Source organism: Prionailurus viverrinus, chromosome E3, assembly GCF_022837055.1.
Source record: "Prionailurus viverrinus isolate Anna chromosome E3, UM_Priviv_1.0, whole genome shotgun sequence".
In the NCBI taxonomy this organism is placed as follows: Eukaryota; Metazoa; Chordata; class Mammalia; order Carnivora; family Felidae; genus Prionailurus; species Prionailurus viverrinus.
Window position 1 is genome coordinate 8,313,733 of NC_062576.1, and position 19,897 is coordinate 8,333,629.

The 19,897-nt window shown below is 53.4% G+C and overlaps 1 protein-coding gene across 1 annotated transcript; it reads right to left on the reverse strand.

Moving 5' to 3' along the window:
• NAT16 (N-acetyltransferase 16 (putative)) lies at nucleotides 1–3,042 on the reverse strand. Its single transcript, XM_053447907.1, is given in 4 exon segments — nucleotides 1–1,820; nucleotides 1,822–1,937; nucleotides 1,940–1,988; nucleotides 2,609–3,042. Coding segments are annotated over 4 exon segments (984 nt in total). The 3' UTR covers nucleotides 1–1,435.
• Nucleotides 3,043–19,897: the final 16,855 nt, after the last annotated feature.

Consider the following 19,897-nt stretch of genomic DNA (forward strand, 5'->3'; position numbering starts at 1 on the left):
ATGGCCAGGCGTTGAGGCAGACAAGCAAGGCAGTGTAGCACAACAGCAAAACCGTAACTGGGGGAAGTGATGGAGCAGCGGCTATCCTCTGTGCCCACCTTCTTCCACCTCCTGGCGCCCTCCTCTGCCCACGTCTCTGATTCCATCCCCAGCGACCCCTGTGCTTACTGTCAACAAATCCCTAGCAACTGTCCATCGTCCAACAAGAAGTTCAAACAGTCACCGCCACAACGAGTGAGGTTCTGAGGCATGCTCTGGCTTGGGACAGACCTGAACTCCAGTCCCTGCCAGGCTCCCAGCTACTCTGAATGACTTGGAAGTCACTTTGATCTTTCTGAGCCTGTTTCCTCCCTCGGTGGTAGATGTGAGGATCCAGTGTAGAAGACAGCGCTGTGCAACTGCAGCTGTTACTACTTGCATTGAAATAGAAAACTGCCGAAGTCCAAAAAAAAAAAAAAAAAAAAAAACAACCCATAAAGGAACCAGAGGAAGGGAGGGATGTCCAGAAATATCTGGAGGCAGGGGTTCCAGTTGCATTGGAAGGAAGCCTGGTTAGAGCCAGAAGACAGCCCCATACTGGGCTGAGGAAACTGCCCTTCCTAGCTCAAGCCCCCTGTTTCATGTCCTGGTTCAGGCACTGGTTGGGGATATAGGAAGGGGGCCTGGGAAACAGCAACATCGTGCAAAGTTGGACGAACCCCATCAGGGGGGGCAGGCTTGTAAAGATGTGTCACCAGAGGGTCAACAGGGCATTATGATTGTTTCATTTACAGGCTCTCTCTCCGTATTGCACACAGGGCGGGTGATGAAGAGTTCATGGGGAAGAGGAAGGGAGGAGCAGACAAATGGGCAATGAGGAGCTAAGTGTCTGGGGGGGGGGGGTCCGGGGAATAGGAGGATGGGAGCTCAGAAGGAGAGAGGGGACACTGATGTAGAGGCGCAAGAGACTGAGAGGGAGGCAGGAGGGGAGCGCGGGGCAAGCTCTGAGAGCTTGAGAAAGGGCGGGAGGAAGAAAAGTAATATGTGTTGGGCAGCTGGACCTTGCACATCCCTCTACCCGCTTCCGCCCACGAGGAGGCAGAAGGGAGAAGCCAGGAAGGACGGAGTTCCCCGCCAGCCCAGGGCGACGGACAAGAAAAGGCTCTGAAGCCTGTGAAGGAACCCATTCTTTGGCCCGTGAGGGGAACGGGCGGACCATAGCAGAGCAAGGGCCTCCCCCAAACCCGGCGATCGGATCCAGTTGTGGGCCATAGAGTGGGCGCGCTAGAGGCGAGATGGCAGAGAGGCAAGGCTAAAAGGTTAGGGGGGGCGCTCCGGTAAGGGTAAGCAGGCTTCCCAGCAGACCACGGAGAGTAGGGGGAGGGGGCGGGGCTTTCTGAAGAGCAGCGAAAATGGACGGATCTAAATGCTCCTCTCGCCTCCGAGAGGAGAGGCCCTAGATGTCGGCCTCCAGCGGGTACTGTTCTGCGTAACCCTTGACCAGCTCGAGCCCCAAGCCGGCCTGGCAGAGGTCTGCCAGCTGCTACCATAACTGGGACGCCAGGAAAAGCTGGCGCATGGCGTTGAGACCGGCGAGGCGCGGGGCCTGGCCCTGCAGGTGCCGCAGAAGCCGGCTCTGCGCCTGCGCACCAGCGCTGCGCACGGCGTCGACGTTGAGGTAGCGCCACGTGCCGTCACCGCCGTGCGGGATGGGGAAGGGGCGCGTGCGCAGCGTGGGTAAGCGCGCGCGCGTGGAGCTGTCTACGTGCCACTCCAGGCCCTTGGCCGCCAGCAGGCGCAGGTTGCTCTCACGTGGCCGGTAGGGCTGCCAGTCCTGGGTGAACGTCGCGCTGCACGGAAGGCAACAGTAGGAGGCGGGCCACGTCGCCGCCAGTCTCCGACACGGTCTCGGTGGGCAGCGGCGAGGTGACGGAGGCCCGCAGCGCCGCCAGCTGCACACGCCCAGCCGCGCCGGTAGCACGGAGGCATTGACTCAGACCCAAAGGATGCTCCTGTGGGGGGCAAGAGTGAGCGCGGAGTGGGCAGCGGAAGGGCTGGAGAGCCCAGCGCCTCAGCATCTTCACACCCACGGGCTCCCAGCAGGGCCCCTCGGAAGGACCGACTGTGCCGGGCCAAGTGGAGTGGGGTATGTGAAAGCCTGCCCCACCCCCGAGGGTAGCATGGAGGACCCAGGGGCAAGTCCTCAGGATAGGTTCCTGGAGCCCCAAGGAGGGGCGGGGTTAGTGTGCGGGAGCCAGGGGACTGGGGGTGTGGGCCCCTGGGTCTCGGAGGGGAGTGGAAGGAAGGAAAACAGATCAGTCGGTAGGATAGGGGAGCCGGACGGAAAGGACAAAGATTCACATTAGGATGTTTGGATCCCTGGAGGGAGGCCGGATCAACAGAGAGGAGTCCTGGTCACGGAACTCCGGACGCGTAGGCTCCTCAGCCATCTGGAGTAAGGACTGAGGGTTTGAAGGCTGGGAGTCGGGAACTTTTTGACTTCCCCTGGGCAAAAGGGCCTAGGTAAGGACTGGGAGTCCGGGGGCGGGGCTCACGGGCGCCCCCACTCGGTAGAGCCAGCAGAGAAGGAAAGCCGGTGACTGGGCTCGCGAGGAGGACGCCCGGCCACCCGAGCTCCCTTGTCCTTCTCACCTGCTTGGTGATTAGGCCGTGTTTCTTGAGCTCCCGGGGGCCCACTTGGTCGTCCCGGGTGAGCCGTGCCACCTTGACCCCCGGGTTCTGTGTCTTGACCAGCTGCGGGCAGAAGCGCCGCAGCAGCCCGGCCACGCCCTTGCCGCGCTCCCGGGGAGCCACGCACAGCCCCTCCACCAGCGCTGTCTCCCCGGAGTCGATCACGTGCGCCGACTCCAGCGCGATCTGCGGACCCAGGCCGTTAGGGGGCCCTCCGCCCCTGCCGGGACTCTCGGCTCGCAGGGCTCGCCTCTTCCCACACGCTGAGCACTCCGTCGTCACCACCCCGGGCACCAGGCCAGGCCCGGGCCTGCCCCAGATCTCCTCAGCACTTGGGTCTCGAATTCCAGAGCCGGCAGAGAGGGAGCTCATTCGCCGGGCTCTCGTCCACCTCTTGAGATGCTCCAGCTCCGCGTGCACCCCGTGCCTGAGCACTGGCCACGCCCCCTTCCCTTGGATCCACCCCAGGAGCTGGCTACGCCCTCCCGCCCCGGGCCTTGCCACGCCCCGCTTCTTCTTAGCTCCGCCCCGGACCCCGTCTAGGGGCTGGTCCTGCTAACCGCGTCCAGGTGCTTTTTCGTACGCGAGTTCGGTCTATCGGGGGTCCTGACCCCACTCTTGCTCTCACCCCCGGTCTACCCTCTCTTGCCTGCTCTCTTCTTTTTGTGCTCCTGCTCCCAGGAACTCCAAATGAATGCTCAAACACCGAAGCTATCACCAGCCCCTCCCTCGGGTTCCTCTGCTACCCGTGTTGTACACGCTCTCCATTCCCACCCTCATTGGCTGGGCCCCTGGATCCGCACATCCTACTCTTTGGTTCCAAGGCCGACTGGCTCCTCAGCATCCGGACGGGGGCTGGGGGAGAGGCTCGCCTCCTCTCTTTCTTAAGGTCCACTCACCCAAACGTAGCTTCACCCCCTTTTCACCTGGGCCCCGGCTCTCCTCACTCCTGTTTCGCTTGGCCAGCACACGGTGCCGTCCTGTTCTGTTGCCACCACGAAGTCCAATGGCTGGGCCGTGGCCTCAGGCCCCGATCCAGACCTGGGGTTGGCCCCCAAGGACTTGGCCTTGGCCTCAGGCCCTGATTCAGCCCCCAGGGGCTCAGTCTCAGCCTCAAGCCCCCATCCGGATCTGAACTTGGCCTCTGCCTCCTGTAGCGGGGTGTTTGAGTGTGGCTCGACATCTGGCTGGGCCTCTTTTTCAGGCTTAGGGAGCTCTGAGCTGGCTGAATCACAACTGGATTGTTTCATCACCCTGCAGAAAATAGACAACCCAGTATCATGGTCAGAGCCCCTGTTTCCACATATAGCACCTGACACGTGCATGCGCGCTCACACACACACACACACACACACGCACACACACACACACACACACACTCCCCACAGTACTTTGCTACACAAATACCCCTTCTCTTTCTCTCTCCACACTAACCCTGGGAATTCAGGGCCTCCAACTCTGATTAAATCCCAATCCTACCCTGCCCCACCCTATCAGGGTGCTCCTCAACAGTGACAAAGTCAGGAATGCCATGAGCTCCTCACGGACTGGCCCCAAATCTCCTTCAACCCCAGTCACCCCCAGGGACTCAGGCAAGGGGCAGAAGGTCCTTGGAGGGGTAAAAAAAAAAAAATGGAAAGGCATCCCTCTAGGGTCCCACCATCTCTCTCAGGCCTCTGCAAGAACATGGGAAAGCCCCATCATCCCCACTCCTCCCACAAGAGGGTTCCCTGGGAAAAGCAGAGGGTTCAACCTCCTCCCCTTCCTACCACTGCCACTCTCAATCCCCAGGGCAAAGGGAGGAGGATGTAGACGCCAGATCTTCCCCCTATGTCCACTCCAGTGCCTTCCACTCCCCTCCAACACATACATTCAAACATAAGCCAGAGGAGTGGACAGGTGGACAGCTCCATTAAAAAATTTCAAGTCATTTCTCCCAGGCTAATCAAACCTGCCTTTCCCTTCCTTCTGCTGAAGTTTGTCCTCTCCTTCTCCATAGGAAGACCTGGTTCCACTCTAGGGCTAGATGATTATTTGGAAAAGGGCTCTGTTGGAGCTCCTGCAAACAAGATGTGCACAGGGATCACCGATGCCCCCTCACCCCATTTACCTTCCCTACAGAGAGTCTCTGTGTTCTCTCTCTCCCTCTGTTCTGCTTTTAGTTTCTTCCTATAATTCTTGCTCTGTCTCTTGCTCAATACTTTCTGTGCCCTTCCCCTTCTCATTTTTGGGTCAACTCCTATGGATCTGGTACCCTTTGGCCTCCAGCTCTTCTGTTTTCCCTGCCAGAGACAGGGCCAAAGAGAAAGGCCCCTCCCCAAGTCCTGAAGACTCCTCATTTCCAGACCTCTCTCCTTCAAACCAACCAAATCAACTAATCGTTATTAATTTTTATTTGACTGGGGGAGGGGCAAAGGGAGGGAGAGAGAAAGAGAAACAGAATTCAGGCTCCATGCTCAGCACTGAGCCCAACGCAGGGCTTGATCCCAGGACCCTGGGATCCTGACCTGAGCCAAAATCAAGAGTTGGAAGTTCAACCGACTGAGTCACACAAGTGCCCACCCAAATCCTCCAATTAAATCCTTCTCCTCTCTTTCAGCCAATTATAACTGTCCCTTCATATAACCTACTTTAAGCCTCATAAAGCAACATCCCAGGGGACACACATACCAGCTACTTTGTGAGAGATAATATGGTGTTGGTTGGCTATTTATTTATTGTTAACAGGAACATGACCTAGGCTTGGGATAGGGGACAAACAATGACACCAAGGAGTTTAGGGATGATCTTAGCCTCCATGCCATAAACATAGCTTACATGTACACAGCGTGCCTGCTGTACAGACAAAGCTTTAAAACAAGAGCCCCATCTCCCTCTTTCTTTTCAGTCTGATGCTGATGTCTAAGGCTCTCCCAGGTAAGCCTGGATGAAGTAAGACAGCATCAGGCCAATGTCATCAGAGGTGGGGGCAGCACAGGCTCAGAGGATCCTAGAGCCCCTGCTAGAGTTGGGGACCATCAGGTTCAACCCACTTTCACAATGAGGAAACAGACCCCCAAGGAGGCTAAGGTCTTGCCTAAAGTGACTTAGCTTGGGCAGAGCCAGGCTAACAGTTAAGTTTTCCTAGCCCCCAGGCTAGTGGTGGGGAGACCTCTTTTTGGTGTATATTTGGATCTCCAAACCCAGCCTGAAGAGCAAGGAATTACTGGGTCCTTGGCAGGAGTCAAAGGTCCCAAGGGCTGAGGGCTAAGAACCAGAGATGGGACCATGGGAGGAATCCCCACTACCCTCTGCCCAGGTCAGCAGTTCCTATGCCAACAACAAGCCGGGGACCAGCTCAAGCATCAGATTCCTTGTGGCAGGCGGGAATGATGAGGCTCAGAAGAGATAAAAGCAAGTTAGCTTGTGGCTCCCATCTATGTCTCCAGGCAACCTCACCAGCTGTTCTTGAGTCCCTGGAAAATAACAAGCTGGTAGTTCTGTGCTGACTCCAGCGATTCCCCACTGCCCCAAAAAGGGACAGAAAGTGAGCAACTTGTAGACTGGGACACATCCAACGAATAATTCGAGACATGAGGTTTTGGTTACCCCTCCTGTGCTTTCAAGATGGGGGAGAGTATTTCCAAAGGGTGTGTCTATGCCTTGGATAAAATGGTTTGTAAGGGGGTCACAGGGAAGAAGGAAGCGCCTGCAAATTCATCTCTTCCATTTTTCCCCCAGTCACTCTTCTACACCTGCTCCCTTTGGTGGGGAGGGGGGGGACAAAACAGTTCCAAATTCTTTAAGCCCTGGGGGAGGTGGGGACTGGGAAAAAAGCAGGTCGGGGGTTCCAGGCCAAGCCAAAGTTGCTGGCTGGCCCCACAACCCTGGCTCCACACTCTGATCCCTTCCCATCCCTCAGAATAGCGCCCTCCAACCGGGCTCCTTGAACTATCGCTCCCATAGGTGTCTAGGCAGAGGAAGGGGCAGCCCTTTGCGTCCAGGGCACTGTGGGAGATGTAGTTCCGGCATCTCCTGGACCAAGCTCCAGGAAGAGGGGCGGCACATCCCCTCCATATCCTCCGCATCCTTGGATCTATTCTTTCAATCTTATAAATATAAATGATCGCTCTGGGAGGGGATGATTCTAGTCCTCGCTGGGCATGCTGGGAGCCCCCCTACCCCACCTCCACCGCACCCCACACACCTGAAATATTGATGCCCTTGAGGTCGACAGCTTCTCGGAGCTGGAAGAGGGAGCAGAGGGAGCAGAGAGCGGAGAGGCGGAGACAAAGAGACGGCAGTTACACAAAGCGCCCAAAGAACAGAGCGGGAAGGACAGGAAGGGAGGCAGGAAGGAGACAAAGGCGGACAGGGGGATGCGAGGCAGAAGAGGATGGGAGAGGGGAGTGGCAGCAGGCATGGATATCAGACACAGACATGACACCTCGTGACTCAGGGCCCAGCAGATGCCAAAAAAAAGTCCTAGCGCTGCACCCCCTCCCCAGAGAGACCATAAATAGAAAACAGCGACACACCCCCTTCTCCCCACGGTGTGCGATGGGGGAAGGGTTCAAGGGGAAGAGAAAGCCAGAAAAGGGTCTGGAAGAGAACAGAGACCTGGGGACAGAGGCAGGGAGACAAGATAACAGGGGCAAAGGCAGGGGGTGAGGAAGATAGACCAACGAGCAGTGTGTGCGTGGGGGTGGGGGGAGAATGCCCCAGGGCCACAGCCATGGACTGGGGACTGTACTTGGGGGTCTTCCCCAGTTTTCCCTCTGCCCTGTTCCAAGAGTGGGGGTGGGGGCGGCAGGCGCGCGAGATTCCGAAGGAAGCTGTCTACTTGACAGGGGTCCCTCTGGGCACCAGGCTCTGGGGACAGGTGGGAGAGCAATGGCGACGGGGTGGGGGAGGGATGACGGACAGGAAAGTGTCTCTGAACACCTAGGCGAAGTCCAGGTCCCAGTTATCTAGGTCACCGGACAGGGAGAGGTTGGGCTGTAGGGGGCGCAGCGGCTGACTTCCCCGGGCGGGGGTGGGGGGTGGGGGACGGTGGCCTTCTGCTGCCCCCATTCCGCGGTGGAGGAGCACGCCAGCCCTGAGGCCCGCGGCCCCCTACCTCGCCGGAGCCGGAACAGGGGCGGGGAAGCCCAGACACGGAGCGGGGCCGGCCACGCGGACAGCGAACGGTGCCGGTAGAGGGGTCCCTTCGGAGCCCCGAGGGTCGAGCTCGGGTGATGCGCGGGGACCGGAGCAGTCCCAACTCGGAGTGAGAATGTAGGGTCTGCGCTGCGGCTCAGTTCGGCACGCGGGCACGAGCGGGGACATTCAGGGTTCGGGCGCTGCGGGCACCTCCCGCGGCGACGCTCCGCCGGGCCGGGCGGCGGCTCGGAGGGGCGGAGACCCCAGCGACGTGGAGGAAACCCGGCCCGGATCTGGAGTGGACTCGGGGCGGCCTTGGGGAGGTGCGGGCGGAGAGCAGGTGCCCTGGCGGGGCGGGGGCGGGGGGGCGTGTGGACCTGGGTGGCAGGCGCAGCAGGATAGCCTCAAGTCTGGCGGACGAGACTCCGCCCCTTGTCCTGGCTAGGGAGCCGGACCTTAGGTGGAGGTGCCTTGGGTTTTGGTGGAGGGGGGAGGGGGTACTGCTGGCTTAGTTATTGCCCCCACGTCCCTAGCACCTCTATGCTCTGTCCTGAAGCACCCCCCTCCCCCAATCTCGCAGTCCTCCCTCCGACCTCCCGCCGCCAGATAAGTCAGAGCGACTGGAAGGGGCACGCAGAGCCCTGGGGACCAGGTCAGAGAAACTGATCAAAGAAATTGGAAAGTCGTGAAGATGGGGATGTGAGGGGACACTAGGAGACAGAAGCAGAGAGGCGGAAGGGAGCAGAGCGAGGCCAAGACCGGTCAGAGTGTCCACCCCTCCCCGGGGGGCGCAGGGTAGCCTCGTCCCGCAGGTGCATCAGAGGCCTCAGCTCACGTTCAGCGGCTGGCCGGCAAGCAACCAGGCCCCCACAGGGCAGCACGCAGAAAGAAAAACTCCAGGTACACCCACCACGAACCCACTCCCTCACCCCCAGCACACGAACACAGACCTCTGCGCGCGCGCACACACCACACACGTCCTGGGGATCTCCGCACAGGCTCTGCACCTCGTGCTAAACCGGGTGTGTGGGGGAAGGGTGGGAAGAACAGGCAAATGTGGACTTGGAGCACTGTCCCCAATGAGCTGGTGGCCCGGCACTTAACTCCTGAGGGGCTCCTTCCCACCCTCCCCCCCCAAAATGAGGTAAAAAAACACCTGCAATTCTACCCTGTAAGGAACCAGGTAAGTGATGGATGGGGAAAGCCCTTCAGCGACTGTAAAATGCTGTAGGGATTATTAAGGTCTGTTAAGGGTGAGAGCCCCTCTCCCTCGCCCTCCCTCCAGGGTCTGCCCAGCTCTCGTGCTCCTCCTGCCCCCAGAGTTAATTTCTCACCTATGTCATTCCACTTTTTTTTTTAATTTTTTAAATGTTTATTTATTTATTTTGAGAGACAGAGCATGAGCAGGGGAGGAGCAGAGAGAGAGAGACACAGAATCCGAAACAGGCTCCAGGCTCCGAGCTGTCAGCACAGAGCCCGACGCGGGGCTCGAACTCACAAACCGTGAGATCATGACCTGAGCCGAAGCCGGGCGCTCAGCCGACTGAGCCACCCAGGCGCCCCTCATTCCACTTTTTTTACACTTTCCAATGGGCTGTGATCAGATGAAGGTTCATGTCGTGTTCCTCGGCTCCCACACACATGGCCACACAATAAGTAACTTGACAAGTTACTCAACCTCCCCCCACCCTCCTCCTCCTCCTTCTTCTTTTCTTAATAGGACTTCTCCCCATTTCTATTTTTTTTTTTGTATTTCTGAGTTTTAAAACTGCTAACACACTGCACATCTCAAAGCCGCAGGTCAGGTGGAACTTGCTCAATTGTGGGATAGCACGTCAAAAAGTTAGAGGAATTGGAGGAAAAAAAATCACTAGTGGCAGGCGGTAGATGCAACCAGGCTCTAATCCTCCCCCTTTTCACCAGAAGCCCCGCCTTCTGCTACCAGAAACTCTGGGATTGGTTCAACGTCCTCCACTTCCAGTTCCGTCAACCAATCAGAATAGAAAATCCCCCCTCGCCCCGCCCCGCAAATCCTTCAAGTCCAAACCGCTCTGAAGGAAGAAGTCAGCGCCCATTGGGCCGATCAAACACCGTCAGGGTCCTAAATCACCAAGCTCAGACTTCTGAAGTCTCAGCTCCCCAGAGGGGCTAGCGGGTGGTAGTGGTTGGAAGATGACTAATCTCCTGGCTGCCCGTCCCAGCGAGGGAGAACAGGAGGCTGTCAGCATCCTTAAGTGCTCTGAGGATGTTGGCAAGTGGGACATCACCCTGTGCTACTGTGCTTTAAAAGAGGCCGAGGTTAAGACCGGTGGGGATGGAAGAGTGCTCTGCTGGTAGAGGTCTGGGTTCCAGAGCCACCCTGTACCCCCTCCTGATGGTGAGCCACAGCACCACCCAGAATGTTTACAGAGCACTTTGACTTAATTCTCACAGCACTGTAGGATGGGTGAGGCTGTATAGTGGGGGTTCCGAGAGGTCGCATGGTGTGGGCTAGGGACGCTGGGGGGTTTTCTGACTGCAAACTCAGACCCCACTGCCCACTCACCTCTCGGAGGTGCTTTGCAAGCTGTAAAGCAAGCAAATGCCAGTGCTGTTCATGTTGGAGATTTCCCTTAGTTGCTCTGAATTTTGTAAACACCTATACCTTGGGGTCCCTATTGGCTTTGGCCCTCACGCTGGGCTTGCTTATTTGGGCCTTTTATTTGGGAGAGCCTGATGTTTTGTTTGCCTTCTCTCAGGGCAGGTGGGCCCTACTGTCAGCCGGGCAGTGCTGTCTCTCTCTGTCATTTCTTTTGGGCCCATCCTCTGCCGCAGGGGCCTCCCCATCCTTGCCTTTCTCTCCCACCCCTCATCCCCAACAGACCACCTTGGGTCTTCCTCCCTACCTTCTGAACACCTCTGCACCCCAGGATTCTTGTGTCCAGGACTTCCTCCTCCAGAGTTTGTGGGTTTTGACTGTTCTCCTCTCTGACCCCTCTTCACCCTCTGACTCTCCAAGCTGTGAGATCGAGGCTGAGACCCCTGCCCTCTCCCTGATCCAGCGACCCCTCTATCTGGGCAGTTCCCTAATCCACAAGTCAGGTCTTGACTTCCCAGGTCGTCTCCAGCTATCTGTGGGAGGACATCAATTGGCTGATAGCAGAGAAATAAAATATGCTTAACAGGAACTGAACTGGGCACCTCGTATGCTTTTTGTGGTACAACTTTCGTGACCAGCTCATCTGCAGATAAGGAAGGAGACCAAAGATCAGAGGGTTAAGTAATTGGCCCCAAGTCACAGAACCAGAGAATCCATAAAAGTCTTGCTTAGGATTATAACACTGAAAGGAATCATCCAGATCATCTCAGAAGGCAAAGTATCACAGATGCCACATACTCCTGGTGACTCACGGTTTCCTCATCTGTAAAGAGAGCATAGCACCTAACTTCCAGTAAAGGTTGAATAAGATAACGAATGAAAAGTGCCTGACATTGCATAGAAATTCAATTAAAGGTAGGTGTTACTATCTAGCTAACTGGAACAGCAGTTCTCACATGTGGGACACTGTAGCTTATACACTGGAATTCACACATAACCAGAAGCCCGTCTTATTTATTCTTCCTTTGGGGCTGTCAGATGTTAGGAACTTCGTAAACCAGGTGATAGAAAGCTCGGAGACCATTGAGCTTGATGGTGAACTCTTTTCAGAACAAGGCTGATGTTACAGTTAACTTTATGCCTTTGGCACTTTGTTCAGGTCTTGGGCACATAGTAAGTCCTTAATAAGTATGTTATGAATGAATGAATGAATGAATGAATGAATGACTTCAACCTGTTTCTAGAGTGGGGTAAGGCAAGACCACCTTTGATCACTTAGCAAAGGTCACCCACTGGGTAGAGGTAAGACCAGATTCCCGGTATCTTAACCCCAAGCCAATGCACAACCCAGCCTCACGCTACATTTCTAAAGGGTCAGCGTGATGGCTCTACTTAGAAGTCCCTGAAGTTCCGCCTCGTCTCTCCCCACTCATCACCAGGTTCCTCTCTCCAGTCCACATCATGCAACACCAGTAACATCTGTCATTCATTCATTCGGCAAACATTAATGTCATCTTCTATGGGCCTGGTTGACCCACTTCTGCTCTCAAAGAGTTCAGTCGAGTTAGCCATCCACTTTTATTCTGGACAATACCTAATACAAAAACAGAACAGGGTCACCTGGGTGGCTCAATAGGTTAAGCATCCAACTCCTGATTTCGGCTCAAGTCACGATCTCATGGTCGAGGGATGGAGTGCCATATTGGGATCCTCACTGAGTGTGGAGCCTGCTTGGGGTTTTCTCTCTCCCTCCCTCTTTGCCTCTTCTCTACTCACATGCACACTCTCCCTCAAAATAAATAAATAAACATTAGAAAAAAAAATAGGACAGTATAATGAAGCCCCACTAGCCTATCATTAGCTTCAACAATTATCAACTCATAGCTGATATCGCTCTACACGGCAAGCATCCCAATATTTTGAAACCAATTTCAGACATCGTATTGTTTCACTGGTATTGCAAGAAATCATTTTAATGGCATTATCACAGTGATATGGATGGAATTGTGCCTTCCCCCAAATTCGTATGTTGAAGCCCTAACCCCTAATGTGACTGTATCTGGAGACAGAGCCTGTAAGGAGGTAATTAAGGCTAAATGAGGTCATAAGGGCGGGGCCCAAATCCCACAGAATTGTAAGGGGAAGAGACACCAGAGATTTCTCTCTACCCATTACGCATTTGCAGAACGAAAGGCGGAGGAGGCAGAGAGAAGTTGGCTGTCTACAGTTCAGGAAGAAAGCTCTCGCCAGAAGACGAATCTGCCAGCACCTGGATCATCACGGACTTCTAGCCCCAGAACCATGAGAAATGAATGTCTGTTCCTTACACCCTGTGTGTGGTGTCTTGTTATGATGATGCCTGAGCCTAAAACACTTCCTCCCTCCCTCCCTCTCCCTTTCCACACTCACTCTAGGGGAAGCCAGCTTCCTTGTCTTGAGAGACTCAGCCAGCCCTGTGGAGAAGCCCATTCAACAAAGACCTGAGGCCTCAATCGAACCACTGGGAACTGAGTCCTGTCACCAACCATGTGAGTGAACTTGGAAGCAGATCCTTCACCCCCAGTTGAGCCTTGAGATACTACAGTCCTGGTCAGCAGCTTTAATGCAGCCTGAGAATTCTAGACCAGAATCTCCCAGCTAAGCCCGAAACTATGCTACAATAAATGTTTGTTCTTTTAAGCTGGTAGGTTTAGGGGTTATTTCCTCTGCAGGAACAGGGAACTGATCAAGTTGATAGATGTTTTAGACTTATTTTAATCTACATATTTCCCTTCCACCTCTCCCTTTTTGCAACTATTTGTTGAAGAAACAAGATTGGTTGTTCCCTATAAATGTCCTCACCATCTGGATTATGCTGATTACACCTCCATGGTGTTGTTTACCATATTTTTCTCTCCTCTGCTTTTCCTGTAGGCTGGGAATTAAATCAACATGCCCTGTCCAGTATGGTAGCCATTAGTCACTCGTGGCTATTGGGCATCTGAAATGTGGCAGGCACAACTGAGGAACAGAGCTTTTTATTTCATTTCATTTGAATTAAAATTTAAAATAGATAACTGATCTAGTTATTGGAAAACTTGAAAAAAATGTATTTTTAAGTCATGTCTGCACCCAACGTGGGGCTTGAACTTACAACCCCAAGATCAAGAGTAGCTCACTCTTCTGACTGAGCCTCCAGGCAACCCTGGAAAACTTTTAAGTATGTTCAGAGTAACTTTTTCACTTGTGAATTTTACAAACTTTAAATATGGATCAAACATTTCCAGTGGATGTTTAGCATCTAAACTGAAATATGTTCTTTTTTTAAAATTTTTACTTTTATTTTAGAGAGAGACAGAGAGTGAGAGAGAGCAGAGAAGGGGCAGAAGGGGGGAGGGAGAGAGAATCTCAAGCAGGCTCCACACTTAGTGTGGAGCCTGACGTGGAGTTTGATCTCACGACCCCAGGATTTCGACCTGAGTCAAAATCAAGTCAGACGCTCAACAGACTTAGCCACCAAGATGCCCCTAAATGGAAATATGTTCTAAGTGTACAACACAAACCAGATTTCAAGGACTTAGCCCCAAAGGAAAGTATGTAAAATATCTCATTACTGTTTTTTTATTACACATTGAAAGAATATGTTGGACATATTGGGCTAAATAAAAAATATTATTAAAATTAATTCCACCAATTTTCTCTTTATCATTTTATTGTATTATTTTATTTTAATGTATGTATTTAAGTAGGCTCCACACCCAACATAGGGCTTGAACTCATGATCCTGAGATCAAGAATCACAGGTGTGGGGCACCTGGGTGGCTCAGTGGGTTAAGCAACCAACTTCGGCTTAGGTCATGATCTCTTGGTTGGTGGGTCCGAGCCCCTTGTCAGGCTCTGTGCTGACAGTTTGGAGGCTGGAGCCTGCTTCGGATTCTGTGTCTCCCTCTCTTTCTCTGCCCCTTCCCTGCTCATTCTCTCTCTGTCTCTCAAAAATAAATAAACTTAAAAAAAAAAAAAAAAGAATCACACGCTCTACCAACTGAGTCAGCCAGGCACTCCTCTTTCTCTTTTTAAAGTAGTTACTAAGAAAAGCTTAAATCATACATGCACTTTTTTAGGAAGGACTGTATTCTTCCATCAAAGGCTCAAATGTAGTTTATCTTGTTGGAATCTTACCAGATGCTGTCGCTCAAGACTTCAATCCAATCCGTTATTAGGGCCTGCAAAATGTTGATACTCTTATTCTGTCATTCTAGGTGTTTCTGTGTTTGTTTTAACTAGTTGGAAAACACCTATAAAAGAAAACTTGTTCTTCTGTGCTCTGATTACCCTGAGGCATAGTTTGTGAAGGACAGCCAGGATGAATGCTTAAAATGTTTCCTTTTATTTGTTAATTTTCAAAATAACAAGTTGATGCCTTAGCAATTTTCAGTGGTGATCAACTCTTCTTTTTAGAACCACTATGAACTCATGGACTTTTAAACACGTTTAATGTGATACAGTTACTGTCCCTTCCTGATGTCTCAAGGTATCCAACTGTTCGGATAAACTGGTGCTTTACAGTGACACAGAAGGGTCATGAGCGATCCTTACAGAGAGAGTTACCGGGATGCAGAGGTGGGATGGGCTGAGCCTGCCTGGCAGGCTGGTAGGTTAAGGGAGGTGTCCTGGAAGTGGGACCTGAACTGAGCAGTAAACATTCCCCCCCAGAGGATGAAGGACAAGGTCCCGCCAGCAGGAGGGGAAAGCGAGACCAAACCCCGAGGCAAGCAACAGCCGGCTTCACAAGAACAAGCAGTTCTGGGTTGCACGCATCCATCCGGTAGGTAGGGGCTGGCCAGCAGGGGGCGTGTGGTGGAGGGCGGGGGGAGGCAGTGGGCAGGGGAGGGAGGGAGAAGGGAGGAGAGGGAAGGAGAGGGGAAGGGTTTTAAGCAGGAGTGACACATTTGCCTTGCGAGTAGAGACAGCCCTCTGGTGGCCACATGGAGGATAGCAGAGAAGGAAAAAGCCCTGAGAGCAGGCAGAGAGCCGAACTCGTGAAGTTTCTTGGGTTCATGTATTTATAAGTTAGACTCTTCCAGATCAGGAGGAGAAATTACAGTGTTGGGGCTTATTATCCAGCTACACGGGAGGAGGAATGGCACAGGGAAGTTCAGTAACGGTTGAAAACAGAACAGACCCTCAGGACAGGCTAGTGATCCGTGTTCTTTCTGTGCACCTGCCCGGCACACGTCCCCAAGGAAAGATCTCATGGCAAATGCTGACCACTTGCACCGAACATAATTTCTACAAGAGACCACCTCTGGATGGGTGAAGTCCCAGGCACAAGCAGAGAGGACTTTTGTGTGATTTTTTTTTTTTAAGTATGCTCCACGCCCAGCGCAGAGCCCAGTGCAGGCCTTGAACTCACGACCCTGAGATCAAGACGCGAGTTGAGATTGAGAGTCGGGTGCTCAACCGCCTGAGCCACCCAGGCACCCCTGTGTGAATTTTTAAAAAACACCTGTTGTGGGTTGAATTGTGGCCCCCTGCCTCAAAGAGATATATGGAAGTCCTAACCCCTCCTACCCATGAAAGAGACCTTATTTGAAAATAGGTTCTTTGCAGACATAATCCTATCAAGCTGAAGTCACCCTGATCAAGTATGACCGGTGTTCTATAAGGAGAGGGAACTTTGGACACGACACAGAGGGGAAGGCCGTGTGACAACAGAGGCAGAGACTGGGTGATGTCGCAGCAGCCGAGGTTGATGACACCACCAGGGGCTGGAAGGCGGGAAGGAGGGTTTCTCCTCTACTGGTTTCAGAGGGAGCAGACCCTGCTGACACCTTGATTTTGGCCTCTGAACAGTGAGACAATAAACTTGTTTTAAATCACCAGATGAGTGGCACTTTGTTACAGCTCCCTAGAAAACCAGTATAGCTCCCTTCCTTCCCATGATGGGTACGCTGCCCCCCTCTCTGGCTCTGTGAAGGGACCCGCAAGCTCTCCCGGCCCTCTGCTGGGCTTCCCGGTGCTGGGCACAACCTGCAAACCGGGCGGCTGGTTCCCTCCACAGCAGGTCTCTTGGACCAGGTCCCTTCATCTGTTCGGCACTCGTCATGCACTAGGCGTGGCGATCGCCATAACGTGGTTGAAACGCAAAAACGAGCAAGACATACCTCCTGCCCTCAACACTAGCATTTAGGAACATGAGATAAAAGATTATGAGGGGCGCCTGGGTGGCGCAGTCGGTTAAGCGTCCGGCTTCAGCCAGGTCACGATCTTGCGGTCCGTGAGTTCGAGCCCCGCGTCAGGCTCTGGGCTGATGGCTCAGAGCCTGGAGCCTGTTTCCAATTCTGTGTCTCCCTCTCTCTCTGCCCCTCCCCCATTCATGCTCTGTCGTCTCTCTCTGTCCCAAAAATAAATAAACGTTAAAAAAAAAAAAAATTTAAATAAAAAAAAAAAAAAAGATTATGAGCAAGCCCGATGTTGGGGTAGCAGAACACCTGATGTGGTGGTGCCCGTAACGTGATCACGTAATGCAATGCAATGCAATGTAATTTCACGCAATGCAATTCTTGTGAGGTGGCTGTGGTCAGGAAAAGATCTTGTGTCGAGATAATAGTGACACCAGCTGATGTTTGTTTAACACTCTGCCAGGTGCCACGCTAAGCCCTTTGCATGTGTACCTCATTTAGAGCTCAGTGTGGACACTGTGGTGTAGATGACAGGATCAGAGCCTGCCACTATCCGCACATGGTAAGTGCTGAACACCGGGGTGGGGGCTTGGGGGAGGGGTTGGGCTGTGACTTGACGGTAGGGGTTCCATCTAGTCTCCAGGCAGGAAGGAGAGGCGAGTCAGGCCCGGTTGGGAAGCTGGACTGGGCTCTATCTCAGGGGGACCTCGAATGCTCTGCTGAGGATTTTTACACCTTTTAACAACAAAGATCCAAAGACAGTGGGGATCCAAAAGGGAGAATTAGATGATGAAAACAGCATTTTAGGAGGAGCGTCTTGACAGCAAGAGAGGGTGTTGGATGGGAGACAAGAGACAAGACCCCTGATCACTCAGGAGTGGTCCCAGAGGGAGTCCATGGAGGGATGGGGTCATGGAGGAGAAGGAGACGCTAAAAACCACTTAGCAGGAAGACACAAGAGGCCAGGAATTTTGAGTGCGGTTCTGGAAGGTGGGGAGAGAGGAAGGAGGTGAAGCCAAGACAGATGCATGAAAAACAATGTTTGGAAAGCAGGATGACAGAATAAAAATGGGGACCAGAGGACACTTAACCGTCAGCGCGGCTAGGATCAGAGCATGGCTGCAGAGGTTACTTGGGGAGGCTCAGGAGAGGGTAGGAGGTGTGCCAAGGCCTCCTGAAGCCTATGGCCTCCACCCAGTCTGGGCTGGCTTCCAGGAGAGGAAGGATGCTGGTGGAGGTGCCTCCAGGGCCAACCCAGTTGTAACTGGATGTCTAGGCTTCTGTTTCTCTCCAGCCTCGAGCCAATCCCTCCCACCCCCTGACTTTATTGGTCTTGGATTTCAGACAGGGGCAACAAATGATGGGGAATGAAGTCCCCTCCTCCCTCTCTCCCTGAGTCCTCAAAGGTCCCCTTCCTCACCTGTCACCCAGCCCAACCTCCCCTCCCTAGAGATAGGCACCTACCGCTCACAGGGGAGAATGGCAGGGGGCTTCTTGGAGGAAGGCCTGTGGCAATCTAATCCCCATACTCCCAGCTCTTGGTGGCCAGTTCTCACTAGAAGTTGGTGCTTTTGTCCCTCGGGGGAAGAACTCAGAGAAAAACACATGTGATGCTACCCTTAAAGTTTGGGATGAGGCACAAAGGTCCTGCATTCCAAAAGGGGCCAGAGCAGATCACATGCAACGAGCAAGAATGCATTGCCCAAGCAAATAGTTGAGAAGTGACCCTTGAGTCCCTGACCCATGACAAGGATTGGACACAAAGGAGAGAAGTGGGCAGGGGGAGGGGGGCTTTCAGAGCTCAAGGGCAAGGCTTACTTCCACAAGATCGGTGACATAGGTTGCAAGGCTCAAAGAGCTCGGTACGCCCCTGTGTTTTGTTGGATGTGCCCACAGAGAAGTCTAATGGCCAGACTGTAGCTGACTGGAGGTTCCCTCCAGGAAAGAAGGAAAGACAGTGGTTGCATTGAGGTCAGCCTGTACTATGGTCGCATCTGGGCTAAGGGTGTTCAAACCTGGGGAGCCTGGGCGACTGGTTGTCAAGCATCTGACTTCGGCTAGGTCATGATCTCATGCTTTGTGAGTTCGAGCCCTACATCAGGTGAGCTCAAGTCCCGCTTCGGATGTCAGACGTTCAACTGACTGAGCCACCCAGGTGCCCCTCTATAGTACAACTTAAGGTGGATGAAGAAGTTATTACCTGAGAATGACCCAGATAAGTCACAGGAGTGCCCAGATTTTCATGCAGGAACAAGAAAAACTTCTTCCACTGAATATATTGTATAGGACAATATAGGGCAGTGGGAGATAGGTATGGTTACGTCCCAATTACATTTCAACAAGGTATTCTTACGTCCTGGACACAGACGCACAGCCAGTCCGTAAATGGGACTGACATAGTCAGAGGATGCTATGACCACACGAGGTCCCCCTAGACTGTTCGGTCTTACCCTCTGGTTGGACCGATGCCATGCCCATCATGGGGATGACAATATTTTTTTTTTAATTTTTTTAAATGTTTATTTATTTTTGAGACAGAGAGAGACAGAGCATGAACAGGGGAGGGGCAGAGAGAGAGGGAGACACAGAATCTGAAACAGGCTCCAGGCTCTGAGCTGTCAGCACAGAGCCCGATGTGGGGCTCGAACTCATGGACTGTGAGATCATGACCTGAGCCGAAGTCAGACGCTTAACCGACCGAGCCACCCAGGCGCCCCAGGGATGACAATATTTTGCCAATCTCTGTTCTAAGCCCTTAATTTTTTTTTTTTAAGTTTATTTATTTCGAGAGAGACAGAGACAGAGACAGCACAAGCAGGGGACGGGCTAAGAGAGAGTGAGGGAAAATCCCAAGCAGGGGCTTGGGGCTCAAACTCATGAAGCTGTGAGATCATGAACCTGATCTCAAGAGTTGGACACTCAGCCGACAGAGCCCCCCAGGCGCTCCAGCCCTTCAATATTAATTCTTTGATCTTCACTGGAGTTCTGTGCTTGTTGGGTAACTGGGTTCCTGTTGACCTAATGCTGGGCTTGCAGTAGGGTTCAATGCCAGTCAGGCAGGTCCTCGTTTCCCCTCAGCTCCCAGCTACGAGGAGACCCAAAGGACAGAGAGAGGGCGTGGAAGCGAGCAGCGTACCTTTCGTACAACTGGAGATCATTTCCCTCCCCGTGAGGCCAGATGCCCTTGACCAAGCTCAGCATTTGCTCACGCTCTTGCACCAGGCATCCTGTCTTCTGCAGCCCACCCTGCAACGCCTAGCGCCACCACCCCCCCCCCCCAAGAGCCACCCTCCTCAACTCAATCCTGAGACCCTGCGGCTCTCTGCGAAGCAGATGCCTTCATTCACAGAGAGAAAAGGGCTCAGCA